We start from the raw sequence: 25939 nt of genomic DNA, 5'->3' as shown, positions 1-25939 counted from the left end.
TAAAATGAATCCTTATGCTAAGTATATGAAAGATATTATTAAAAATAAAAGAAAGATACAGGAAGCTGAAATTTCCACCATGCTTGCTAATTATACTTTTAAGGGTGGAATACCAAAGAAACTTGGAGATCCAGGAGTACCCACTATACCATGCTCCATTAAAAGAAACTATGTTAAAACTGCTTTATGTGATCTTGGAGCCGGTGTTAGTGTTATGCCTCTCTTTATATCGTAGACTTGATTTGAATAAGTTGACGCCTACTGAAATATTTTTGCAAATGGCTGATAAATCAACTGCTATACCTGTCGGTATTTGTGAGGATGTGCCTGTTGTAGTTGCAAACGTTACTATTTTAACGGACTTTGTTATTCTTGATATTCCCGAGGATGATAGTATGTCTATTATTCTTGGATGACCCTTTTTGAATACTGCAGGGGCTGTTATTGATTGCACTAAAGGCAATGTCACTTTTCATGTTAATGGTAATGAGCATACGATACACTTTTCGAGGAAACAACCTCAAGTTCATAGTATCAATTCCATTGGAAAAATTCCATCGATTATATTTGGAGGTTTTGAATTTCCTCTTCCTACTGTCAAGAAGAAATATGATATTCTTATTATTGGGGATGTGCATATCCCCATTGAGGTAACATAGTGTTATTTGAAATTTCTCCGATTCCATGTTATTCGAATGAGTTCGTTAACAAGACTTGATCAACCTTGTTAGTGGATTCCTTTTGATGATCATGAGATTGATGAAACTAGAAGGCACAACCTTCTGTACCCTCCTTTTACTTTCTGTTATTTATATTAAATAAAATAAAAATAGTATTTTTTTGTCTGTTATCTGATTATCCGTGCAATATAAAAATACCCCGAAAATAGAAGTTCTCCAAATGCCCTGAAATTTAAATATGATTTTTTATGGAATACTTGAGAATATTTGGCACTGAGAACACAGCAGGGGGGTCAACCACCTGCCCACGAGGGTGGAGGGCGCGCCCTACCCCTTGGGCACGCCCCCCTGCCTCGTGGACCCACGGTGGCCCTCCTCCACTTATCCTTTCACCCACACACTCCTTCTTCCTCCCCCAAACACGGATATCCACCTAAAACCTGAGTCCAAGCTCATTTTGCTGCCATTTTCGATCTCCTTGCTCAAAGCACCTCTCACAAAATTGCTTGGGGAGATTGTTCCTTGGTGACCCTGTTCTTGAGCTTGCATGTCAAATTTATATGGTCAAAAGTAGTTTTGATGCATGATATAGGCCCTAGGTACTTGTAGGAGTAGTTGCTATCAATATTATTGAGTTTGGTTTACTTTTATTTTGAAGTTACTAATTTTTTTAGAATTTTTCAGAGGAAGAAAAATGCTTAGGAAAATGTTCCAAGGTGGTTCCTCAAGGAAGCAAGGACCCAGGCTTGCAATGCGTGATGTTGATGAAGAGCCACCAAGAGATGCTCCAGTGCGTCCTTGTGAATGGCCTTCAGAAAATTTTATGGATCGAGTGGGAATTAAGGAAGAATTCAACGCATATTTGTGTAACGCTGATCTTGTGAGCTCCGAGGAAGAGAAGTGCAACCAGTATCACAATCTCACTAGTACCTTTGTGAGGAGGTTTGAATTTTCATCTTCACGTAATTCTCCAACTGTCATGTTTGATCTTTATGAAAATTCTTACACTATGGACTTAGAGGATTTTACCACTGCTTGCAAACTTCCACAATGGGGTAGTATAAGGGATCCTCGCAAATCTGAATTTAGAGATTTTCTTGCTAGCATAACCGTGGGAGAATCTAGAGATATTACACAAGCTACCATAGGGAGCATTCACTTTCCTGCTATACATTATTTTGCTCTCTTCATAGGTAGATGCATTAATGGTAAAGATGAGGCATGTCATACGTGTGTCCCTGACCTCAGTATTCTTAGGAGTGATGTGTTAGGAGATAAATCTTATAATTTGGGAGCCATTGCTGCACGTAGGTTGCATCTTAATAGATTTAATGGAGATTTCTTTGGAGGAATTTATGCAACCCGCATAGCTAATTTTCTTGGTGTAGCCATATGCGAAGATGATATTGAATTACCACCTGCTTACCTAGACTTTAATGTTATGGTTCACCACTAGTTTGGCGAGAGGAATGAATCACCTCTCCAGTATCGCTTAATCTTTGACAGACGCCATGCTGTCCATATTACTCTCTCTGCTCCTACCTTCTTTGATTATCAGGCTAGAGGAAGATATGTTATTACCAGAGAGGAGGCAGATGAGTACGAGAGGAGAGCGGAGGCCGCTCGTCGCTACGCTACAGCTCAGGAGGCGATAGCCGCTGCATCGCAGTACGACCCAAGCTATTATTATGGATATCCGCCAGGCCAGCCGTGGCCATAGACCAACTTAGGCTAAAAGCCTAAGCTTGGGGGAGTACGTATTTCCCACCGACATTACATTTATGTTCACACACGTCGGTGCTCATACTTTTTCATTGTATCATCCATGCTAGTTTAATTTGCGTTTTATGCTTTCTTCTTGTGTGTTTGATAAACCTTAAGAAAAACCAAAAAAATTAGTTGTAGCTTTTAATTAGTTTACTTTCCATGCTTGCAGTAGTAATTAAAAAGAAAACCCAAAAAGATTTCATGTTCTTCTTATACTTGTTGGGAGCTCTCCCGTGTAAATAGTTTTATTTCTTTTCTTTTCTTTGGGGGTCGATAGGAGAAGACCATAATTAAATTGTTGAAGTGGCTCTTGTATGCATATTTATTGATCTGACAAAAGAGCCCATATTGCCTTGTCTTCTCCTATTTATTGAATGCTTGCAGATTCCAGCTTAGTCCAATGCACGTGCACTATTATTATTATTCACATCATTCGGTCGTGCAAGTGAAAGGCAATTATGACGATATATGATGGACTGACTGAGATGAGAAAAGCTAGTATGAACTCGACCTCTTTTGTTTTTGTAAATATGATTAGTTCATCGTTCCTGATTCAGCCTATTATGAATAAACATGTTTGCAATGACAACTAGAGATCATAGTTTCTTGTGCCATGCTTGATTAGCTATGAGTTATAATGGTTTACCTTGCGTGCCAACATGCTATTAAAATGGTTGTGATGTGGTATGATAGGGTGGTATCCTCCTCCGAATGATTTAAGTGACTTGACTTGGCACATGTTCACGCATGTAGTTGAAACAAAATCAACATAGCCTTCACGATATTTATGTTCATGGTGGATTATATCCTACTCATGCTTGCATTCGATGTTGATTAATTTTTAATGCATGTTCATGACTGTTGTCGCTCTCTAGTTGGTCGCTTCCCAGTCTTTTGCTAGCCTTCACCTATACTAAGCGGGAATACTGCTTGTGCATCCAAACTCCATAAACCCCAAAGTTATTCCACATGAGTCCACTATACCTACCTATATACGGTATCTACCTGCCGTTCCATGTAAATTTGTATGTGCCAAACTCTAAACCTTCAAATAAATATCCTATTTTGTATGCTCGAATAGCTCATGTATCAACTAGGGCTGTCCATATCTTCCATGTTAGGCGGGTTATTCTCAAGAGGAGTGGACTCCGCTCCTCACTCATGAGATAAATGGCTGGTCACCGGGATACCCAGTCCCATGCTTTATTCAAACTAAATCAAAATAATTGCAAAGAAAACTCCCCCTGAGACTCTTGTTAGTTGGAGGCACTCGTTGTTTCGAGCAAGCCAAGGATTGATGCTTGTTGGTGGAAGGGGGAGTATAAACTTTACCATTCTGTTTGGGAACCGCCTATAATGTGTGTAGCATGGAAGATATCGCCATCTCTTGGTTGTTATGTTGACAATGAAAGTATACCGCTCAAAATATTATTCATCTCTATTTCAAAACCGAGCTCTGGCACCTCTACAAATCCCTGCTTCCCTCTGCGAAGGGCCTATCTATTTACTTTATGCTGAGTCATCATCCTCTTATTAAAAAGCACCAGTTGGAGAGCACTGCTGTCATTTTCATTCATTATTGATAGTTTACATTGAGTATGACTTGACTGGATCTCTTTTACCATGAATTACAATGTCTAGTCAGTCCTTGGTCTTTAAAGGTGCTCTGCATTTATGTTTTGCGGTCTCAGAAAGGGCTAGCGAGATACCATCTTGTTATATCATATTATGATTGTTTGGAGAAAGTGTTGTCATCCGAGATTTATTATTAGTGCTCGCTAGTTGATTATGCTATTGATATGAGTAAACTTGAGACCTAAGCGTTATTGCGAATGTGGTTAGTTATAATCTTTGCTGAAAACTTGAATGCTGGCTTTACATATTTACAACAACAAGAGCAAACAGAGTTTGTAAAAGTTTTTCTTTATCACTTTCAGTTTGTCAACTGAATTGCTTGAGGACAAGCAAAGGTTTAAGGTTGGGGAGTTGATACGTCTCTGTCGTATCTACTTCTCCAAACACTTTTGCCCTTTTTTTGGACTCTAACTTGCATGATTTGAATGGAACTAACCCGGACTGACGCTGTTTTCAGCAGAATTACCATGGTGTTATTTATGTGGAGAAACAAACGTTGTCGGAATGAGCTGAAACTTCATGGAGCAACTTTTTGGAAAATATAAAAAATACCTGCAAAAGATGAAGGTCAACGGGCCCACCACCTGTCCACGAGGGTGGGGGGCACGCCCCCTACCTCGTGGGCCCCCTGGAGTTCCTACGACTCCAACTCCAACTCTATATATTGTGTTTCGGGGAGAAAAAATTCAGAGAGAAGAATTCATCGCGTTTTACGATACGGAGCCGCCGCCAAGCCCTAAAACCTCTCGGGAGGGCTGATCTGGAGTCCGTTGGGGTCTCCGAAGAGGGGAATCCGTCGCCATCATCATCATCAACCATCCTCCATCACCAATTTCATGATGCTCACCGCCGTGCGTGAGTAATTCCATCGTAGGCTTGCTGGACGGTGATGGGTTGGATGGGATCTATCATGTAATCAAGTTAGTTTTGTTAGGGTTTGATCCCTAGTATCCACTATGTTCTGAGATTGATGTTGCTATGACTTTTCTATTCTTAATGCTCGTCATTAGGGCCCGAGTGCCATGATTTCAGATCTGAACCTATTATGTTTTCATGAATATATGTGAGTTCTTGATCCTATCTTGCAAGTCTATAGTCACCTACTATGTGTTATGATCCGGCAACCCCGAAGTGACAATAATCGGGACCACTCCCGGTGATGACTGTAGTTTGAGGAGTTCATGTATTCACTATGTGTTAATGCTTTGGTCCGGTACTCTATTAAAAGGAGGCCTTAATATCCCTTAGTTTCCAATAGGACCCCGCTGCCATGGGAGGGTAGGACAAAAGATGTCATGCAAGTTCTTTTCCATAAGCACGTATGACTATATTCGGAATACATGCCTACATTACCTTGATGAACTGGAGCTAGTTCTATGTCACCCTAGGTTATGACTGTTACATGATGAACCGCATCCGGCATAATTCTCTATCACCGATCCATTGCCTACGAGCTTTCCATATATTGTTCTTCGCTTATTTACTTTTCCGTTGCTATTGCTATCATCACTACAAAATACCAAAAACTGTTACCTTTTGCTACCGTTACCACTACTATTATATTACTTTTCTACTAAATACTTTGCTACAAATATTAAGTTTCTAGGTGTGGTTTAATTGAAAACTCAGCTGCCAATACTTGAGAGTATTCTTTGGCTCCCCTTGTGTCGAATCAATAAATTTTGGTTGAATACTTTACCCTCGAAAACTGTTGCGATCCCCTATACTTGTGGATTATCATCGCTCCCTGGTCATCGAAACCCTAGCAATACCACCTCAACTGGATTAGGCTTTTACCTTCACCGGAAGGGGCCGAACCAGTATAAACTCCTCGTGTCCTTTGCCCTGATTAACCCCTTTAAGCTAACCTTGTTGTGATGGCTCCACGACTAAGTCCTCACACTACGACATCTGCCGTGACAATTCCACGACTGCCCCCGTCAGCCCTCGTGTTGTCTATGATTCGTTTGTGGTATATATTATCTTTTATAACTATTTGGTTCATTTATCGTTTATGACAATTATGCCAACCAACGTGACATCGATTTTATTTATCTAGGAGGTATGTGAACCGGAAATTCCAACTGACCCTATTGTCGAGAGGTTAAATTTAGTTGAAGAAGAAATAATTACTTGAAGGAAAAAATAAAAAAATTGAGGAGGAGAAGATGATATTGGAGTTGCATGTTGCGGATGTCGTCGATGATCACAAGATCAAGATGGATGCAATGCGTTTGAAGATTAGAAAGATTAGAAAATATGCCATTCATACCAAGGCTTGGTATCATTATGTTGTTGGATCAATTGTTACCTTGGTTGCGATTATGATCGCATTTGTTATTGCATTGAAATGTTTTACATAGTTTCAATGTATGGTTTAATTAGATACTCTGGACAACTATATGTTATTCAATGAGAACTATGTATGTACTTTGGTTTTAATGTGATGATGAACTTCTATTAATTTGGTCACTTATCTATTCATGATCTTCTGTAATGGTTTTTTATACACTTAATTATATATAATGCACGCAGATGAAATGTCAATGGATGTACGGCGACAGACACACCTCCGATCGTGTACATTAAGGGCGTGCATAATTTTCACGAAGTGGCTGAGGCAAACAAGCATAATGGTTTTATGTGTTGTTCATGCCCTAGCTATGGGAATACGAGGTCTTACTCTGACTCGATAATCCTTCACATCCACCTGCTTTATAAGTGTTTCATGCCACACTATAATGTTTGGACCAAGCACGGAGAAATGGGGGTTATGATGGAAGACATCGAAGAAGAAGAGGACGATGACAACTATGTGCCCCCTAAATACGGTGATACTGCAACGGGGAAAGCTGCTGAAGATCAAGAGGAACCAGACAATGTGCCCGATGATGATCTCCGCCGGGTCATTGTTGATGCAAGGAGACAGTGCGAAAGTGAAAATGAGAAGCTGAAATTCGATCGCATGTTAGAGGATCACAAAAAAGGGTTGTACCCCAATTGCGAAGATGGCAACACAAAGCTCAGTACCGTACTGGAATTGTTCCAGTGGAAGGCAAACAATGTTGTGCCTAATAAAGGATTTGAGAAGCTACTGAAAATATTGAAGAAGAAGCTTCCAAAGGATAACAAATTGCCCGACAGTACGTACGCAACAAGAAGGTCATATGCCTTCTAGGATTGGAGGTGCAGAAGATACATGCATGCCCTAATGACTGCATCCTCTACCGCGGTGCGTACGAGGATTTGAACGCATGCCCAGTATGTTGTGCATTGCGGTATAAGATTAGACGAGATGACCCTGGTGATGTTGACGGCAAGCCCCCCATGAAGAGGGTTCCTGCCAAGGTGATTCTTGATAACCCACAAGTATAGGGGATCGCAACAGTTTTTGATAAGTAAGAGTGCGAACCTAACGAGGAGCTAAAGGCAGAACAAATATTCCCTCAAGTTCTATCGACCACCGATACAACTCTACGCACGCTTGATGTTCGCTTTACCTAGAACAAGTATGAAACTAGAAGTACTTCGTAGGTGTTGTTGGATAGGTTTGCAAGATAATAAAGAATGCGTAAATAAAAAGTAGGGGCTGTTTAGGTAAAGACACAACTAAGTTAGTTTTAGTAAAGAGATTTTTGTTACGAGAAAGTTATTTGTCCCTAGGCAATCGATAACTAGACCGGTAATCACTATTGCAATTTTATATGAGGGAGAGGCATAAGCTAACATACTTTCTCTACTTGGATCATATGCACTTATGATTGGAACTCTAGCAAGCATCCGCAACTACTAATGATCATTAAGGTAAAACCCAACCATAGCATTAAAGCATCAAGTCCTCTTTATCCCATACGCAACAACCCCCTTACTCGGGTTTGTGTTTCAGTCACTCACGCAACCCATTATACGCGAATCATGAATGTATTGCAACACCCTATAGCGGGGATCCCTCACGCTTGCGCGACATGGAGAGCACCGTAGGACAGCACCAATAATAAAACATGCAACTCAAACCAATCTTGATCATCAAATAGCCCATAGGACAAAACAGATCTACTCAAACATCATAGGATAGCCATACATCATTGGGAAATAATATATAGAGTTGAGCACCATGTTTAAGTAGAGATTACAGTGGGTAAGAGAGAGGTTACACCGCTGCATAGAGGGGGGAAGAGTTAGTGATGATGGTGGTGAAGTTGTTGGTGAAGATTGCGGTGATGATGATGGCACCGGAAGCGAGGGAGCGGGAGCTCCCCCTTCTTCTTATTCCTTGACCTCCTCCCTAGATGGGAGAAGGGTTTCCCCTCTAGTCCATGGCCTCCATGGCACGGTAGGGGCGAGAGCCCCTCCGAGATTGGATCTATCTCTCTGTCTCTGTTTCTGCCTTCTCAGATTCTACCCTTTCACCATTTCATATATTCCCGGAGATCCGTAACTCCGACTGGGCTGAAATTTTAACACCATCTCTATCCGGATATTAGCTTTCTTGCGGCGAAAGAAGGGCATCAACCGCCTTATGGGGTGGTCACGAGGGTCAGGGGCGCGCCCCCTGCCTCGTGGCCCCCTCTAGCATCGTCTCGTGTGGATTTTTCTTCCCAAAAATCATATATATTCCAAAAAAAGCTCCTTCAGTTTTTATCCTGTTTGTACTCCGTTTGATATGGATATTCTGCGAAACAAAAAAACATGCAACAAACAGGAACTGGCACTGGGCACTGGATCAATATGTTAGTCCCAAAATAGTATAAAAGTTGCCAAAAGTATATGAAAGTTGGAGAATATTGGCATGGAACAATCAAAAGTTATAGATACGACGGAGACGTATCAGCATCCCCAAGCTTAATTCCTACTCGTCCTCGAGTAGGTAAATGATAAAAAAGATAATTTTTGATGTGGAATGCTACCTAGCATAATCTTGATCACGTATCTAATCATGACATGAATATTAGGACACAAGTGATTCAAAGCAATAGTCTATCATTTGACATAAAAACAATAATACTTCAAGCCTACTAATAAATCAATCATATCTTTTCAAAATAACATGGACAAAGAAAGTTATCCCTACAAAATCATATAGTCTGGCTATGCTCCGTCTTCTTCACACAAAATATTCACATCATGCACAACCCCGATGACAAGCCAAGCAATTGTTTCATACTTTTGACGTTCTCAAACCTTTTCAACTTTCACGCAATACATGAGCGTGAGCCATGGACATAGCACTATAGGTGGAATAGAATATGATGGTGGAGGTTATGTGGAGAAGACAAAAAAGAGAAGATAGTCTCACGTCAACTAGGCGTATCAACGGGCTATGGAGATGCCCATCAATTGAGGTCAATGTGAGGAGTAGGGATTGCCATGCAACAGATGCACTAAGAGCTATAAGTGTATGAAAGATCAAACTGAAACTAAGTCGGTGTGCATCCAACTTGCTTGCTCATGAAGACCTAGGGCATTTGAGGAAGCCCATCGTTGGAATATACAAGCCAAGTTCTATAATGAAAATTTCCACTAGTATATGAAAGTGATAACTCAAGAGACTCTCTATATGAAGAACATGGCGCTACTTTGAAGCACAAGTGTGGTAAAAGGATAGTAACATTGCCCCTTCTCTCTTTTTCTCTCAATTTTTTTTGGGCCTTCTCCTTTTTTTGGCCTTTCTCTTTTTTTTTTCGTCCGGAGTCTCATCCCGACTTGTGGGGGAATCATAGTCTCCATCATCCTTTCCTCACTGGGGCAATGCTCTAATAATGATGATCATCACACTTTTATTTACTTACAACTCAATATTATAACTCGATACTAGAACAAAGATATGACACTATATGAATGCCTCCGGTGGTGTACCGGGATGTGCAGTGATCTAGCGTAGCAATGACATCAAAAAACGGACAAGCCATGAAAATATCATGCTAGCTATCTTACGATCATGCAAAGCAATATGACAATAAATGCTCAAGTCATGTATATGATGATGAAGGAAGTTGCATGGCAATATTATCTCGGAATGGCTATGGAAATGCCATGATAGGTAGGTATGGTGGCTGTTTTGAGGAAGATATAACGAGGTTTATGTGTGACAGAGCGTATCATATCATGGGGTTTGGATGCACCGGCGAAGTTTGCACCAACTCTCGAGGTGAGAAAGGGCAATGCACGGTACCGAAGAGGCTAGCAATGATGGAAGGGTGAGAGTGCGTATAATCCATGGACTCAACATTAGTCATAAAGAACTCACATACTTATTGCAAAACTTTATTAGCCCTCGAAGCAAAGTACTACTACTCATGCCCCTAGGGGGATAGATTGGTAGGAAAAGACCATCGCTCCTCCCCGACTGCCACTCATAAGGAAGACAATCAATAAATAAATCATGCTCCGACTTCGTTACATAACGGTTCACCATACGTGCATGCTATGGGAATCACAAACCTCAACACAAGTATTTCTACTAATCCACAACTACCCACTAGCATGACTCTAATATCACCATCTTTATATCGCAAAACTATTGCAAGGAATCAAACACATCATATTCAGTGATCTACAAGTTTTATGTAGGATTTTATGACTAACCATGTGAATGACCAATTCCTGTCATCTCTCTAAATAGATATAAGTGAAGCAAGAGAGTTTAATTCTTTCTACAAAAGATATGCCCACACTCTAACAGTTATAAGTGAAGTAAAAGAGCATTCTACAAATGGCGGTTGTCTAAGTGAAGAGAAACAGGCAATCCAAACATCAAATGATATATGTGAAGCACATGAAGCATTCTATAAAGCCATACTCAAAAGATATAAGTGAAGTGCAATGAGCATTCTATAAATCAACCAAGGACTATCTCATAGCAGCATGGAGCATAAAAGCAAAATGAAAACTAAATGCAAAAGACACTCCAAGATTGCACATATCGCATGAACGAAACGAATCCGAAAACATACCGATACTTGTTGAAGAAAGAGGGGATGCCTTCTGAGGCATCCCCAAGCTTAGACGCTTGAGTCTCCTTGAATGTTTACTTGGGGTGCCTCGGGCATCCCCAAGCTTGAGCTATTGCCTCTCTTCCTTCTTCTCACATCGAGACCTTCTCGATCATCGAACACTTCGTCCACACAAAAACTTCAATAGAAAACTCGGTAAGATCCGTTAGTATAATAAAGAAAATCACTACTCTAAGTACTGTTGCAAACCAATTCATATTTTTTTGCATTGTGTATACTGTAGTATAACTTTTTGATGGCTTAATCCACTGATATTAATCGATAGTTTCATCAAAACAAGCAAACTATGCATCAAAAACAGAATCTGTCTAAAACAGAACAGTCTGTAACAATCTGAACATTCACCATACTTATGATACTTGAAAATTTCTACCAAAATTATAAAAAATAAACAATTTGTATAGGAATACAGTTAAAAAAGAATCAGAACCGTTTGAGGTTCCAACTAAAAATGTAAAATCGCGCACTACAGCCAAAGTTTTTGTCCTGCACTGTACAAACCATCAAGCAAATGTAAACATCCTAAAGGCAAACCTTGGCACATTATTTTTATAATACAATGGAATTGTACAAGGGGATAATTATTTTTTTTGAAAATTTTATGTAATCAAGATTCACAAATTTTCCGTGAGCATGAACAAAGTTCAAAGCTAGCTCCCACTTCAACAATGCTCGTCTTTCTCACTTTCACTTTCCTTTTTGAAAAAGTTTTGGGTTCCCCTCTTTATTTTTGTTGTTTTAAAACTATATAAAAGCAATCAACCGAAATAAATGACTCTCTAAAACTTCCGGGTTGTCTCCCTGGCAGTGCTTTCTTTAAAGCCATTAAGCTAGGCATATAGTGCTCAAGTAGTGAATCCACCCGGATCCCAAGGTATATCAAAGCCAATTTTAGTTAGCAATGATTTGGCATTTAGTAGTGAGCACAAGGCAACATATATCATGCAACAACGAAGTCTAACTCTCTTCCTATGCATAGGCATGTCATAAAAGAACAATTCATGCACACATAGTGAAGGCCAATGCATAGTATAAACAGTCTCTTGCAATTTTATCATGTGGGAAACATAGAGAGGTGGAGATATAGTTCCTCTCTCATAATAATTGCAAGTAGGAGCAGCAAGCACATGCATATTATATTCATCAAAATCATCATGTGCAACGGTATAAGGCAACCCATCAATATAATCCTTAATAAGGGTAAACTTCTCTGATATAGTGTAGTTGGGAGAATTCAAAAAGATAATAGGACTATCATGCATGGGTGTAATAGCAACAATTTCATGTTTAACATAAGGAACTATAGCAAGTTCATCTCCATAAGCATAATTCATATTGGCATCTTGGCCACAAGCATAGCAAGCATCATCAAAAAGGGATATTTCAAAAGAATCAACAGGATCATAGCAATTATCATATCATTCATCCTTCGGTAAGCACGAAGGGAAATTAAACAATGTATGAGTTTAAGAGTTACTCTCATTAGAAAGTGGGCATAGGTGATCAATCCGCTCTTCCTCCTTTTATTCTTCGCCCTCCTCCTCATCTTTTACATCCAATGAGCTCACAGTTTCATCAACTTCTTCTTCCATAGATTCCTGGAAAATATTAGTCTCTTCTTGGACAGCGGAGACTTTCTCAATAAGTGCATTAATATCGGAATTTTATTCATAATTCTCATAATAATATTTCAGGATAGCTAAATTTTTAGGTCTATAAACCGAATCATCAAAATCTTCAAACTCTTTAAACATAGATTCAATTTCATAAGCACCCATAAAAGCAACAAATTCTTCTATTTGTTCAACATCATAGTAATCATATATACCATTAGCATAAGAAGCTAAGGTTTTATTATCATTAAATTTGCATAAAAAGGGAAGGTGTGGAGCCTTCATCCTAGAGCAACAAGTATAACCATATCTCAAGCATAGTTGCCTAGCATACCAATTCAATATATGAATTTGATCCCATAATAGTTTCCCTTTTTGTGTCAAGCGGTAATCCCTAAAGTATTCACGTTGATCCAACGTTACTCCCATTACATAATTGAAAGGGTTTTTTTTTCAGGATTATTAAAGTAGTACATAATATCTTTCACATAACCAGCATCGAGGGTTTTAGGAGGTTCCCCATCTCCATGAGCAGAAAGTACACCTAATTTTTTTTGGTATTTCGTGTTCCATTTCCATAACTAAAGATAAAGAACAACTAAGAACAGCAAATAAAAATTACTTAGTGATAAAGCAAACAAGCACACACGAGAATATTCACCCCACGCTATTGCTCCCCGGCAACGGCGCCAGAAAAAGGTCTGGATAACCCACAAGCATAGGGGATCGCAAAATTTTTCGATAAGTAAGAGTGTCGAACCCAACGAGGAGCTAAAGGCAGAACAAATATTCCCTCAAGTTCTATCGACCACCGATACAACTCTATGCATGCTTGATGTTCGCTTTACCTAGAACAAGTATGAAACTAGAAGTACTTTGTAGGTGTTGTTGGATAGGTTTGCAAGATAATAAAGATTGCATAAATAAAAGGTAGGGCCTGTTTAGGTAAAGACACAACTAATTTAGTTTTAGTAAAGAGCTTTTTGTTACGAGAAAGTTATTTGTCCCTAGGCAATCGATAACTAGACCGGTAATCACTATTGCCATTTTATATGAGGAAGAGGCATAAGCTAACATACTTTCTCTACTTGGATCATATGCACTTATGATTGGAACTCTAGCAAGCATCCGCAACTACTAAAGATCATTAAGGTAAAACCCAACCATAGCATTAAAGCATCAAGTCCTCTTTATCCCATATGCAACAACCCCCTTACTCGGGTTTGTGTTTCAGTCACTCACGCAACCCACTATAAGCGAATCATGAACGTATTGCAACACCCTACAACGGGGATCCCTCATGCTTGCGCGACACGGAGAGCACCATAGGACAGCACCAATAATAAAACATGCAACTCAAACCAATCTTGATCATCAAATAGCCCATAGGACAAAACGGATCTACTCAAACATCATAGGATAGCCATACATCATTGGGAAATAATATATAGCATTGAGCACCATGTTTAAGTAGAGATTACAACGGGTAAGAGAGAGGTTACACTGCTGCATAGAGGGGGGAAGAGTTGGTGATGATGGTGGTGAAGTTGTTGGTGAAGATTGCGGTGATGATGATGGCCCCCGGTGGCACTCCGGCGCCACCGGAAGCGAGGGAGAGAGAGCCCCCCTCCTCCTTCTTCTTCCTTGACCTCCTCCCTAGATGGGAGAAGGGTTTCCCCTCTGGTCCATGGCCTCCATGGCATGGGAGGGGCGAGAGCCCCTCCGAGATTGGATCTGTCTCTCTGTCTCTCTCTGTTTATGCGTTCTCAGATTCTACCCTTTCACCATTTCTTATATTCCCAGAGATCCGTAACTCCGATTGGGCTGAAATTTTAACACGATCTCTATACGGATATTAGCTTTCTTGCGGCGAAAGAAGGGCATCAACCGCATTACGGGGTGGCCACGAGGGTCAGGGGCGCGCCTGCCCCCTGCCTCGTGGCCCCCTCGGGCATCGTCTCGCGTGGATTTTTCTTCCCAAAAATCATATATATTCCAAAAAAATCTCCGTCAGTTTTTATCCTGTTTGGACTCCGTTTGATATGGATATTCTACGAAACAAAATACATGCAACAAACAGGAACTAACAGTAGGCACTGGATCAATATGTTAGTCCCAAAAATAGTATAAAAATTTGCCAAAAGTATATGAAAGTTGTAGAATATTGGCATGGAACAATCAAAAATTATAGATACGACGGAGACGTATCAGTGATGTGGTATGCTCCTATAATACCATGGTTGAAACGTCTGTTCAGAAACGAAGAGCATGCCAAGTTGATGCGATGGCACAGAGAGGACCGTAAGAAAGACGGGAACTTGATAGCACCTGCTGACGGGTCGCAGTGGAGAAAAATCGAGAGAAAGTACTAGGCTGAGTTTGCAGGTGACCCAAGGAACGTATGGTTTGGTTTAAGCGCGGGTGTCATTAATCCTTTCGGGTAGCAGAGCAGCAATCACACCACCTGGCCCGTGACTCTATGTATGTATAACCTTCCTTCTTGGATGTGGATGAAGCGGAAGTTCATTATGATGCCAGTTCTCATCCAAGGCCCTAAGCAACCCGGCAACGACATCGATGTGTACCTAAGGCCATTAGTTGAAGAACTTTTACAGCTGTGGAATGGAAACGGTGTACGTGTGTGGGATGAGCACAAACAGGAGGAATTTAACCTGCATGCGTTGCTGTTTGTAATCATCAACAATTGGCCCGCTCTCAGTAACCTTTTAGAACAGACAAATAAGGGATACCACGCATGCACGCACTGTTTAGCTGACACCGAACGTATATACCTGGACAAATGCAGGAAGAATGTGTACCTGGGCCATTGTCGATTTCTTCCGACCAACCATCAATGTCGAAAGAAAGGCAAGCATTTCAAAGGCGAGGCAGATCACCGGAAGAAGCCCGCCATGCATACCGATGATCACATACTTGCTATGGTCAATGATTTACACATAATATTTGGAAAGGGTCCCAGCGGACTATCTATTCCGAATGATGCCGAGGGACGCGCACCCATGTGGAAGAAGAAATCTATATTTGGGACCTACCCTACTGGAAAGACCTAGAGGTCCGCTCTTCAATCAACGTGATGCACGTGACGAAGAACCTTTGCGTGAACCTGCTAGGCTTCTTGGGCGTGTATGGGAAGACAAAAGATACACCGGAGGCACGGGAGGACCTGCAACGTTTGCACGAAAAAGACGGCATGCCTCCAAAGCAGTATGAAGGACCTGCCAACTACGCTCTTACCAAATAAGAGAAGGAAATCTTCTTTGAATGCCTGCTCAGTATGAAGGTCCCATCTGGCTTCTCGTCGAATATAAAGGGAATAATAAATATGTGAGAGAAAAAGTTCCAGAATATAAAGTCTCATGACTGCCACGTGATTATGACGCAACTGCTTCCGGTTGCATTGAGGGGGCTTTTACCAGAAAACGTCTGATTAGCCATTGTGAAGCTATGTGCATTCCTTAATGCAATCTCTCAGAAGGTGATCGATCCAGAAATCATACCAAGGCTAAGGACCGATGTGGCGCAATGTCTTGTCAGTTTCGAGCTGGTATTTCCACTATCCTTCTTCAATATCATGACGCACGTCCTAGTTCATCTAGTCGACAAGATTGTCGTTCTGGGCCCCGTATTTCTACACAATATATTCCCCTTTGAGAGGTTCATGGGAGTCCTAAAGAAATATGTCTGTAACCGCGCTAGGCCAGAAGGAAGCATCTCCATGGGCCATCAAACAGAGGATGTCATTGGGTTTTGTGTTGACTTCATTCCTGGCCTTAAGAAGATTGGTCTCCCTAAATCGCAGTATGAGGGGAGACTAATTGGAAAAGTCATGCTAGGAGGGGACCAAGGAAGCATTTTCTGCTCAGTGCGGGGTTCTTGTTAGGGACATGATCTCGATCAGCATCCACCAATGGTATAAGCCTAAGAACGAAGACCCTCAGGTGTCTTATGTCAACGATAGGCAGCAAGATGATCTTTGGACCACGCTGAAGGCAAATTTCACCCTATCGCCAGAGAAGGATCCGGAGAAGCCCGCTATAGAGCCATTGGTCAAGGCTCATGCTCTTAAGAAGATGGCAGATCTATTCAGGAGGTGGAAGATTGAGTTGAAAACAACGTTTGTCGACAAAGACGAGACTCCAGAATTCACCGGCCGATTTGAGAAGATAAGAGATCACTAGGACGCATTTGTGGCCCACAAGACATCAGAGAAGAGTAAGAAGATGTCAGCAACAAACAAGAAAAATGCTGCAAAGAAGGAGCTTCAGCATCGCACGGGGTCAGGTGGCTACGTCAAAGCCCGGCCGTTGTGGGACAAGGCTGAGAATGACCTGCTTGATAAAAGGGTCAAACCAGAGACATTGAACTGGCCAAACCGTTCAAGGACTTGGTTCTTCGGGGTTGGGGGAACCTTGGACCCCAAAACAGGGAAGTGCCGTTAGACGAACCAGCAACTGCAAATACCCGTCACGAAGCTTCGGGAGTATATCGCCGCAGCATAGCTTGGGATGTTCTTTCCCGACAGAGAGAACGATGAGCTCACAATGGCCCTCGGGAATCCTGAGCACCCTGGATGGACACGAGGCACGCCAGGCTCCGTTTTGTGGAAGGTTGAGTTTCCCGAGGCAGGCGGTTACAAAAGCCGGGAGAGGAGGAGGAAAGTGGAGCAGACCGAACTGCAGAAGCTGCATGCAAGGGTACAAGCGCTAGAGGAACAGGACAGCCATCGACATGTCGGAGCTACCCCAGAAGCTACCCCACCATCTCAGTGGAGAAGCAGCATGGCTTCCACTGAGCTCCTTCAGCAGCCTGACTTCACGACTCCTGCTAGCTACCCCGTTGATGCTATCACGGAGGCTCAACCTTTCCACCTTATGCCGCAGTGGCAAAACTTCAAAGTCAAGGCGACTGTTGGCTCTGTTGCACCTCCTGAACCCGGCGCAACTTTTCACTGCCGTCCGATTCCAGAAGGATATGCTGCTGCGATGGTGGATGAAATAACGGAGGGATTTGAGGACCTCGAGCTTGACCACCCTACCGGTGAAGGGAAGACTTGGTTGGGTCTTGCTCTGAAGACTCCATGTCTATGGCGGAAGGAGCTCATCAACCTTCCGAACTGGATGCCTCCACCTCCTCCTCCTCCCCCGGCGAGTCAGGGCACTCCGCCTCCTCCTCCGGCGAGTGATCAGGGCACTCCGCCTCCTTCTCCGGCGCGTGGCGGCACTCTGCCTCCTTCTCGGCCTATGTTGGCGCGTCCGAGCAGCCCGCCTCCTCCTATGCCTCGTCAGCAAAAGTGGAAGACAGTCGCCGCCGCTCCGGCTGCTCTGGCGCGTCGTAGCACTCCGCGTCCTTCTTCTCCGCCTCGTAAGCAACGAAATAAAACAGCCGCAGCCGCTCCGACTGCTCCGGCGTCTAGCAGTACAGCCAGAGGCGGGAGGCAATACAGATTCGGTCCATCTCTCAAGCCTCTAGAGAGGTTACCATGCGAGATGAGCGAGGAGGAAAACGCGAAGATATGTGAAGCCCAAGTGAAGGACTTCTTTGAAACGCACAGAGTGAAGAAACATCCACCTCCGGAGGAGAAGATAGATAAGGTGAAAGTTCAGCGCACTTTGGATGCCCTGAAGCGACCACCATCGTCACCGCCGAAAACCAACTATGAGCACATTATTAGCGGTCGGGAAGTACTTGCAGTGATCAAATGTTAGCAGAACGAAGATGTGGGAAAACAATTCCCCAGCTCGGCGAACAAGCTAACTAATCATGCCCCCCGCTCAAGGTGTCTAGCGATATCGTCGCTAATCATCCAAGGATGCTGCCCAGTACCAATCCTGGAGATTACCTGCCCGACGATGCACATTTTGATACAATGGAGGTGGACGATTTCAAATACCGGCATGGGAAGCCTCTCATCAAACCTGGTCATCATCCTCTAACAAGATGATGCGAAGATTCCATGACTGGTACATGAAAACCTGCAGCGAGTCTGGGCAGGATACTTTGACGCTGAGAGTTAAAGAGGAGCACGACCTTGTTGGAATTGATTTGTTGTCTGTTCCATTTGAGGAGTTCTTCCAGTTTTTCAATCAAAAGGCCCCGATAAAATAATCGTCACTTGCTACTGTCTGTAAGTACTACTTCTGTAACTAAGTCTCTATATATAGCTCAGCTCTTTCCTTGCATGTATATATAATTATCCTCACTATATTATGCAGATTGAAGATCGTCGAATGCAGAAAGGCAGAAATCTATGATATTGGGTTCATTAACACAAATATCATAGATGAATGGACGGTTAAACACGATGCCAAAGAATCCGAGTCCAACTTGCTAAAATCGTTGCTTCAAAATCAAAACAAAGATAAAATACTCTTTCCTTACAACTTTAAGTGAGTGTTACTGTCTTGTGCATATTTGGTTTCCAGTATTACTCAAGGTTATAGGAATGTAATTGATGAGTTATGCATGTGTGCGCAGCTTCAACTTTATTCTCCTAGAGATTAAGATTGAACAGGGACTGGTAACCGTCTTAGACTCGAGACGAAAAAATCCCGAGGACTATGCGCACATGACGAAAGTGCTCGAGAAGTAAGTTCAATCGATCATTATCGCACCATATCCGCAACTTTGTCCATTTCCTGATATCAAGTAATTATTTTCTTTGTCCCGCAGGGTTTGGAAAGTATTCACCGCACAAGCTCCGGGACTGCCGGGGAGCTGCGATTTACACACCCGAAAGTAAGTACTACTAGCTAGCTAGTTCCGCGCATCACCCATTGATTCTTGCTACTTTCATCAATACCATTTATAATGCTTCATTATCAGTTTGATTGACCTCTATTTCTCGTAAAGTGCTTGTGGCAGGAACCTGGGAATAATTACTATGGATACTACCTTTGCGAGTTCATCTACAACGCGACTTGCAAAAAAAAGTGGGTCTACTCTAAAAGACAATTTGATGTGCGTAAGCAATAATATTCATAATTTCATTTTATTATACCATCATTTGTGTTGAGTTTCATTCATATATATGTATTTACCCCCTTCTTCAAATTAGACATGGCAGATGCGGAATGAACTCCTACCACAAGATCGCATACGAGCAATTCAAGAGGAATTGGCGGGATTCTTTCTTGACCACGTCATCAGTAAAGCCGGAGAATACCATGTGGAACTTGAGTTCAGAAGTTAGGGGGTTGTTAGAGATCTTAATATTGTATATATGTAGCCAGTAGCGGCGGATAGATATACGAAAACTTGTTGTTCGACCAATCTCTCGGAGAAGGAGAGGTTGATCACTTCTCTCTGTATATGTTCATGACGATCTTCTGTACTTAATGGTTTCCTTCATTTGCTTGTCGAGTCGAGTCCTCTCTATACGTATAGTACGTAGCGTCAACCAAGCACGGAGATAAGAGAGGACACTTCTCTCTATTAGCTAGCTAACACAATTAATATATGAAACCCCTACATTAACCCTACAAAAACCCCAAAACCCCCACCCCCCCCCTTAAAAAAACAAAACCCCAGCCCCTAAATTGCTGACGCGTGGATGCCTTTTGGTCCCAGTTGGTGCTACCAACCGGGACAAAAGGCCCCCCCTGCCTAGGCAAGCTGCCAGCGGCCACGTGGAGACTCATCTGTCCCGGTTCGTATAAGAACCAGGACTAAAGGTATTGAGCTTTAGTATCGACCCTTTAGTCCCGGTTCCCGAACCGGGACAAATGGGCCTTTTTCTACTAGCGTCGGCCTGAGGCTGGGTGGTCGGACCTCGAGATCCGTCATCTAGTCCCGGCTACGAGTCAGAGAGACATTGTTGCCGGTGAAAACCGAGCCGATGGCAGGCGATGGCGGTATTCTGCGCCGTTACCTTGATGAAGACATTATCGTGTAAATACTATTGACCCACTTGTGTTGCTCTGGGAGAAACCCTAGGATCTGGTTAGCAACGATGGAAGACAGAGACAGGAGGTGGAGCGTCTTCATCTTGAACAGAGCTTCGGTGGAGATGTCAAGTCATGCCTAGCCGACAGGTGCTACGCTGTGTCATGCCTGTTCGGCAGGTGCTACGCACTACAGATCTTTTAGAGTCTCCGCGTCTGGATGGACAATCGCAGGGCGGCATCGTAGTTGGGCGCTGTGGCGGCACTGATGGATTGCCGGACTAACAGGGATGATGCGGATCTCTCTTCTGAAGATAGGACAACGGTTCGATGATGATGGATGCTTCTAAAACGTGTGCATGTGGTGTACGCTTTAGGTCAGTTGCACTGGTTGTTGGTTCCGATGCGTTATATGGATGGATTGGCGACGACATCGACTTTAGATATAGGAAGTGAGAGCACTCCACATTATCAAGTTTGTAAGTGAGAGTGAGTGGCTTCGGGTGGATTGATGTATGTTCTTGTCAGACCTTCGTGAAAATTTTAATAAAGATGGTTATATGCATCGATTGATGCAGAGGCCGGAGGTTTAACCTCCTTTTCTGAAAAGGGGAAAACAGCTTAATATTATTGAGAAACCAAAGCCATCATATATACAAGTATAAGGGCAAGTCAAAAGGCTAGAATGTAGAAGGCCAAAAGCTGTACTACTGACATTCTTTGCAGTGAAGTTATTAACACCAACTGGAAGGACTGTGAAAAATCTATACTGCATATCTATCACGAACTTATTCAATATGGGTCCGTATATGGATGTTCAAGTTATTCCTAACTCTCTGAAGTCTTTACCCACTCAGGCACACAAAGATGGCTCTATACTAAACTATGCTCCATGCTGTAGACATGGGATTCAGTTAGTTTATTTCCCCAAAACTATTAATATATTGTCACCGTAGAGAAGTGGGTTTATCAGATGGTTGTGTACAACCTAGTTCGATGTCAATTAATTTTTGTTAGTCTCTCTTCACATTTAACATGGTTGTGTAATTTCGACCTTCCGAAAGGTGCTGGTAAAACCTTAGCTACTTTTCCCACTGTGTAGTTTAAACATCATGGCTTTGTACAAATGCTGGGTAAACATATAAGTATCTTTTGTTTTGATCTTTTCTTTACTTTGTACAGTGGAGACACAGATGCAGTGATTCCAGTAACATCAACTAGATACAGCATTGATGCTCTCAAGCTTCCAACAGCGACCCCGTGGCATGCTTGGTATGATGATGATGGCGAGGTAAAGACTTGTTCTTGATCAAAACGCCCATGATTCCATGAATGTTCATTACCCTGAAGCTCTGTGGTTTGCTTCGTGCATAATCTTTTCATCCTCGGACCATTTATATTTTGGCCTTGGTTGTGTCTCTACGTTGAACCTCTGTCATAATAGTTTAGTCACGTATTACTGCAAGTAGAGAAAAGTCTTGCCATAAGTATGTGTGATAACCCATGGCTGTTGTAGGCATGATACACATTCATTTAGCTTTCTAACGAGAATGGCGTTTTGGTGGCCGAGCTTCATAGAGGCCTTTATTTAAAAAAAAAAATCAAATTCAAACTTTTTTGTTTCAAAAAATTCTGAAAAAAATATGCGTGTATGTAAGGATGTAACCCACATGTGTGTTTTCATGATGAAATACGTTGAAATGCGACTTGTACAAAAAAGACAAATTCATGGCCTAGGAGGATGAACAGTGTCATGTGTTAAACATCCATAGATTTGTCTTTTTTGCACAGCCCTCATTTCAACGTGTTTTGCCCTGAAGTTTTACACACATGTGTGTTATGCCTTCATGTATATCTGTAATTTTTTTCAGAATTTTTTGAAATGTAAAAATATAAATTTTGATAAAATTTGAATTTTGAATCTGAAGGCCTCCAATGAGCTCGGTCACCAAAGGCAATTTCCGCTCGGATATTCGTTTATGAGCCCAGGCTCAGCTGATCCTGAAATCACCACCATTCACTTGCATGGGGATGCGTGAAGCAGTGCTGTATTTTACTCTGTATAGCAGATGTATGGACGGAAAATGAAGCCTGCCCGTGGGTGCATTAAATGCGGCCACAGCATAAGGGAGAGACAGAACAACTAAACTGGAGAACGGCTCAGGCATTATTCTGTGCCAGGCTGATTCCAGAACGGCAGGCACTATCTACTGTTCTCTGCTTGCTTCCCCTGCAACTTAATCAATGTAAAATGTCAGCCCCAAATTTATGAACAGTTGTATGTTCAATTGAATGTCCTGCCTCAAAGAGCAATTAAGCATTTTTTTCAGTACGCACGAAGTTAACTTCAGTCTGCTATTCCGTAACAAGTAGAGAGGAGAAGAAATGTCAGCCTGTTACCTAAGATGAATTTCTACTACCCCGTTTGTCCTTCCTCTTGCATGGAGCACATCCTCCTGCAAAATATCTTGAAATGTCAAAAATGGAAGTACCGCTGACATAACAGTGCACAACAACAAATTATCCATGATTTCATATGCAGACTCTAGAGCATCTACAGTTAACAGAAATATGAAGAAACCCACATATAATGGAAATTAAACATGTAACTTTCAGTTTCTATACACTTAGATAACCTCAAACTTAGATGAAGGTTTCAGTACACTGACAGCGAGCATTAGAGATATGCTGCTGCAGCGCATTACATGAGAAAACCACTAAATACATCTTCGGTGATGCAATTATCTCAAAGAGACTGTAGGACACGAAAAGGAAATGCTCTATTCCAGTGGATTCTTTCCAATCAACAACTATCTAACAAACAGATATACATGCATGTTACATATAGTTGCTTCTCAGTATAGCATGAAACTTGCAAATCAGCTGATCTGCAGGTAACAAATTTGAAGTCCATTTTCTTAGTACACAATCAACATCCGCAAACTATCTCCCGCACTGATTTGGTCCTCTCGGCATTCATCCTGTTCTTTCCATACCTAACTCCCAAGCCGATCTCTCACGAATACAAGGTGTAGAAATCATATCCATCGCCAAGTGAGTCGAAACTAATTCCTAGTTCTGGTGTAATAACACTTTGTGTTGGCTCCTCCGCGTATTTGCGAATCGACACCTCTTGTGCACTCATCCTAGAGGGGCACGGCATCCTGTCGGGTGGTGCACTGCGGAGACGCAACCTGAATTTTTCAAGCAAACCATTACTTTTCATTAGGTTCAACTGCAAAGTATGACTGTTCAAAGTAATTTCCGGACTAGGAGAACTAACAAGTTATCTGCACTTCTGCAGGAACAAGTTCCCATGGGCAGTGAACTTGATTTAAATCTCTCTAGGGAGAAGGAAAACTACAATACGAAGATATAGACCATACTACAACAGTCTAACATCCAGCCATCTACAACAAAATGCAGAGAAATTGGGTATGCATCCAGCGCATACCTTTTTGTCCAATCGGGCGCCTTGGGGTTGAACCTGTCGGACGACTGGGAAGACCGAGCATGCCTCACGCCACCGGCGCATGCCGCCCTGCGACTCCTCCGGCCGGCGACACCCAACTTGTTGCCCTTATTAGATCCTGCGTTTGACTCCTCCAGCACAACAGCGCTGGCTTCTCCCGTCCGCAGCACAGCGAGAGGGACCGGATCTGGGTGTTCTAGGCTGTCGGCGAACTCCTCCCGGAGTGGGAACCTATAACGCACCGCCGGTCGTAGTGTCAGCCCCCAGTTTAGAAACAAACCTCTGCAACCACTAGACCTAAATCGAGGAATGATGCACTTACCTGTCATGGCATCCAGCAAAAGCAAAGACCAGCATCCACCATTAGTTCGTCGCCGGCGGGAAGCAGCGGCCGCCGCAGCTGAAAACCGGATTTTGGGAGGCTCCTTGGGCGGTGCGGGGATGGGAGTGGGCTGTGTTGGCGATTGCTGACGTGGTTTATAGAAACCTTTTTTTTTAGTTCGACATTCAGCGTCTCAGCATAAAACGAGGCGTTCTAGTCCACGGACCAGGACCCCGCGCCTGACGGAACGCACTATTCCATACAGTATACGGGCCGTACGTCCTTTTTTCCAGCGCTTCCTGTCAAGCTGTCAGACCAAATTACTCGAATCCCAAACGAAGAACGAACGCCAGCGATTTCGGGCTCAGCTGGGCTCGAGCACCGAATCGCCGCTCTCATTTCCGCTTTCTAACTTACTATGACTAGATTACATGCATAGTATGTTCCCTTTTCGACCAGGATAGGTTGTATTCTATGCGCCATTATAATGCAACATTTGTATTCTCCTTTAATTTTTTGTTACTCTTTCCAATATGCTAGTTTTAATTAGGATATCCGTCCTCCAATTTGTTCCTAGCTTCTGAACTCTTCCATGTTTAAACAGATTGATGGCTGGACCGCTGGAGCCAAGCGTACAAGGGTCTCAACTTTGTGACTGTAAGGGGTGCAGGTCATGAGGATCCTCTCCGATGCATCGCCTCAAATAGGCGCTTACACTCATAAAATCATTCTTGGCCGGGAGCCCAATGCCTGTGCTGTCTGATCTATGCAGCGATGTGTAATACTCCTTTCATTCTAAAATATAGTACGTCTGTGCTTCTTGAGATCCAACTTTGACCATAAATTTAACCAACGAGACCGATTGCGGTGTGAAAAAAAATCATATAATTAAAAACTACTTTTGAATAATTCACTGGTATAACTTTTGCTCCCGCCACAGTCGTTCTCATTAGTTAAATTTATGGTCAAAGTTGAAGCACAGGAATAGAGAAATTAAAGCATTATATTTTGGAACGGAGGAAGTATGTTGGGACACAATTGATTCCAGACACGACCAGCGTCACATGATTCCATCTCACAAATTCAGTTCAGTAGCTGAAACTCCACGCATAACTTTCACAGTATAAGGATGGCCATATCTGTTGTCATCTGTAAGTGCTATTGCCACCAATCCCCTAAGACAGGGAACATAACCGGGGAATAGTTTTCCTGCCATTGATTGGCACTGCGACATGCCTGTTAATTTAATGTGAAACTAAGGATAAAGATGGATCGAATTTCAGCGTTGTCTTATATGCCATTTATAGCAAGTATTACGTCCATCTCAAATTACATCAGTATCTAGACAAATTTAAGACAAGTAATTTGGGATGAAAGAAGTAAGTAGCATACAGTCTTTCATTTTTCATATAATGTTGTTGCTGCTGTGATGTCTAGACTCGGATAGCAGGAAGTACTCTTGCTGTTTTCCATATGTAGAGGCTGCATCCATTGCAATTACATGTTTCAGTGTGTGTTAAATGTTCCATGGCTATC

The 25939-nt window shown here is 42.4% G+C and overlaps 2 protein-coding genes across 2 annotated transcripts in view; one reads left to right on the top strand and one right to left on the bottom strand.

Moving 5' to 3' along the window:
* Nucleotides 1-21933, top strand: part of LOC125524450 (serine carboxypeptidase II-2) — a 78712-nt gene extending 56779 nt beyond the window's left edge. Inside the window, exon 9 of the mRNA XM_048689506.1 lies at nucleotides 21792-21933. Coding sequence (XP_048545463.1) covers nucleotides 21792-21918 — 127 coding nt within the window. The 3' untranslated portion in view covers nucleotides 21919-21933. The remainder of the gene's footprint in view (nucleotides 1-21791) is intronic.
* A 1281-nt stretch (nucleotides 21934-23214) lies between these two features.
* On the bottom strand, nucleotides 23215-24557 carry LOC125524451. Its single transcript, XM_048689507.1, has 3 exons — nucleotides 24404-24557; nucleotides 24064-24312; nucleotides 23215-23803 (listed from the first exon to the last, which is right to left on the bottom strand). Exons 1-3 carry the CDS (start codon nucleotides 24436-24438, stop codon nucleotides 23626-23628), a joined length of 462 nt encoding a protein of 153 aa, XP_048545464.1. The 5' UTR covers nucleotides 24439-24557; the 3' UTR covers nucleotides 23215-23625.
* Between the last annotated feature and the right edge of the window lie 1382 nt (nucleotides 24558-25939).

The sequence above is a fragment of the Triticum urartu genome, chromosome 7 (assembly GCF_003073215.2).
Source record: "Triticum urartu cultivar G1812 chromosome 7, Tu2.1, whole genome shotgun sequence".
In the NCBI taxonomy this organism is placed as follows: Eukaryota; Viridiplantae; Streptophyta; class Magnoliopsida; order Poales; family Poaceae; genus Triticum; species Triticum urartu.
This window is presented reverse-complemented; position numbering and strand designations above follow the sequence as displayed.

Bases quoted from the DNA above. Each gene is read 5' to 3' on its own strand.
- LOC125524451 (XM_048689507.1), bottom strand. From the start codon at position 24,438: ATGCTGGTCTTTGCTTTTGCTGGATGCCATGACAG. The intron at 24,313-24,403 runs GTAAGTGCATCA...GGTGCGTTATAG, and splicing joins TTTGCTGGATGCCATGACAG to GTTCCCACTCCGGGAGGAGT. The intron at 23,804-24,063 runs GTATGCGCTGGA...TGAAAAATTCAG, and splicing joins GCGCCCGATTGGACAAAAAG to GTTGCGTCTCCGCAGTGCAC.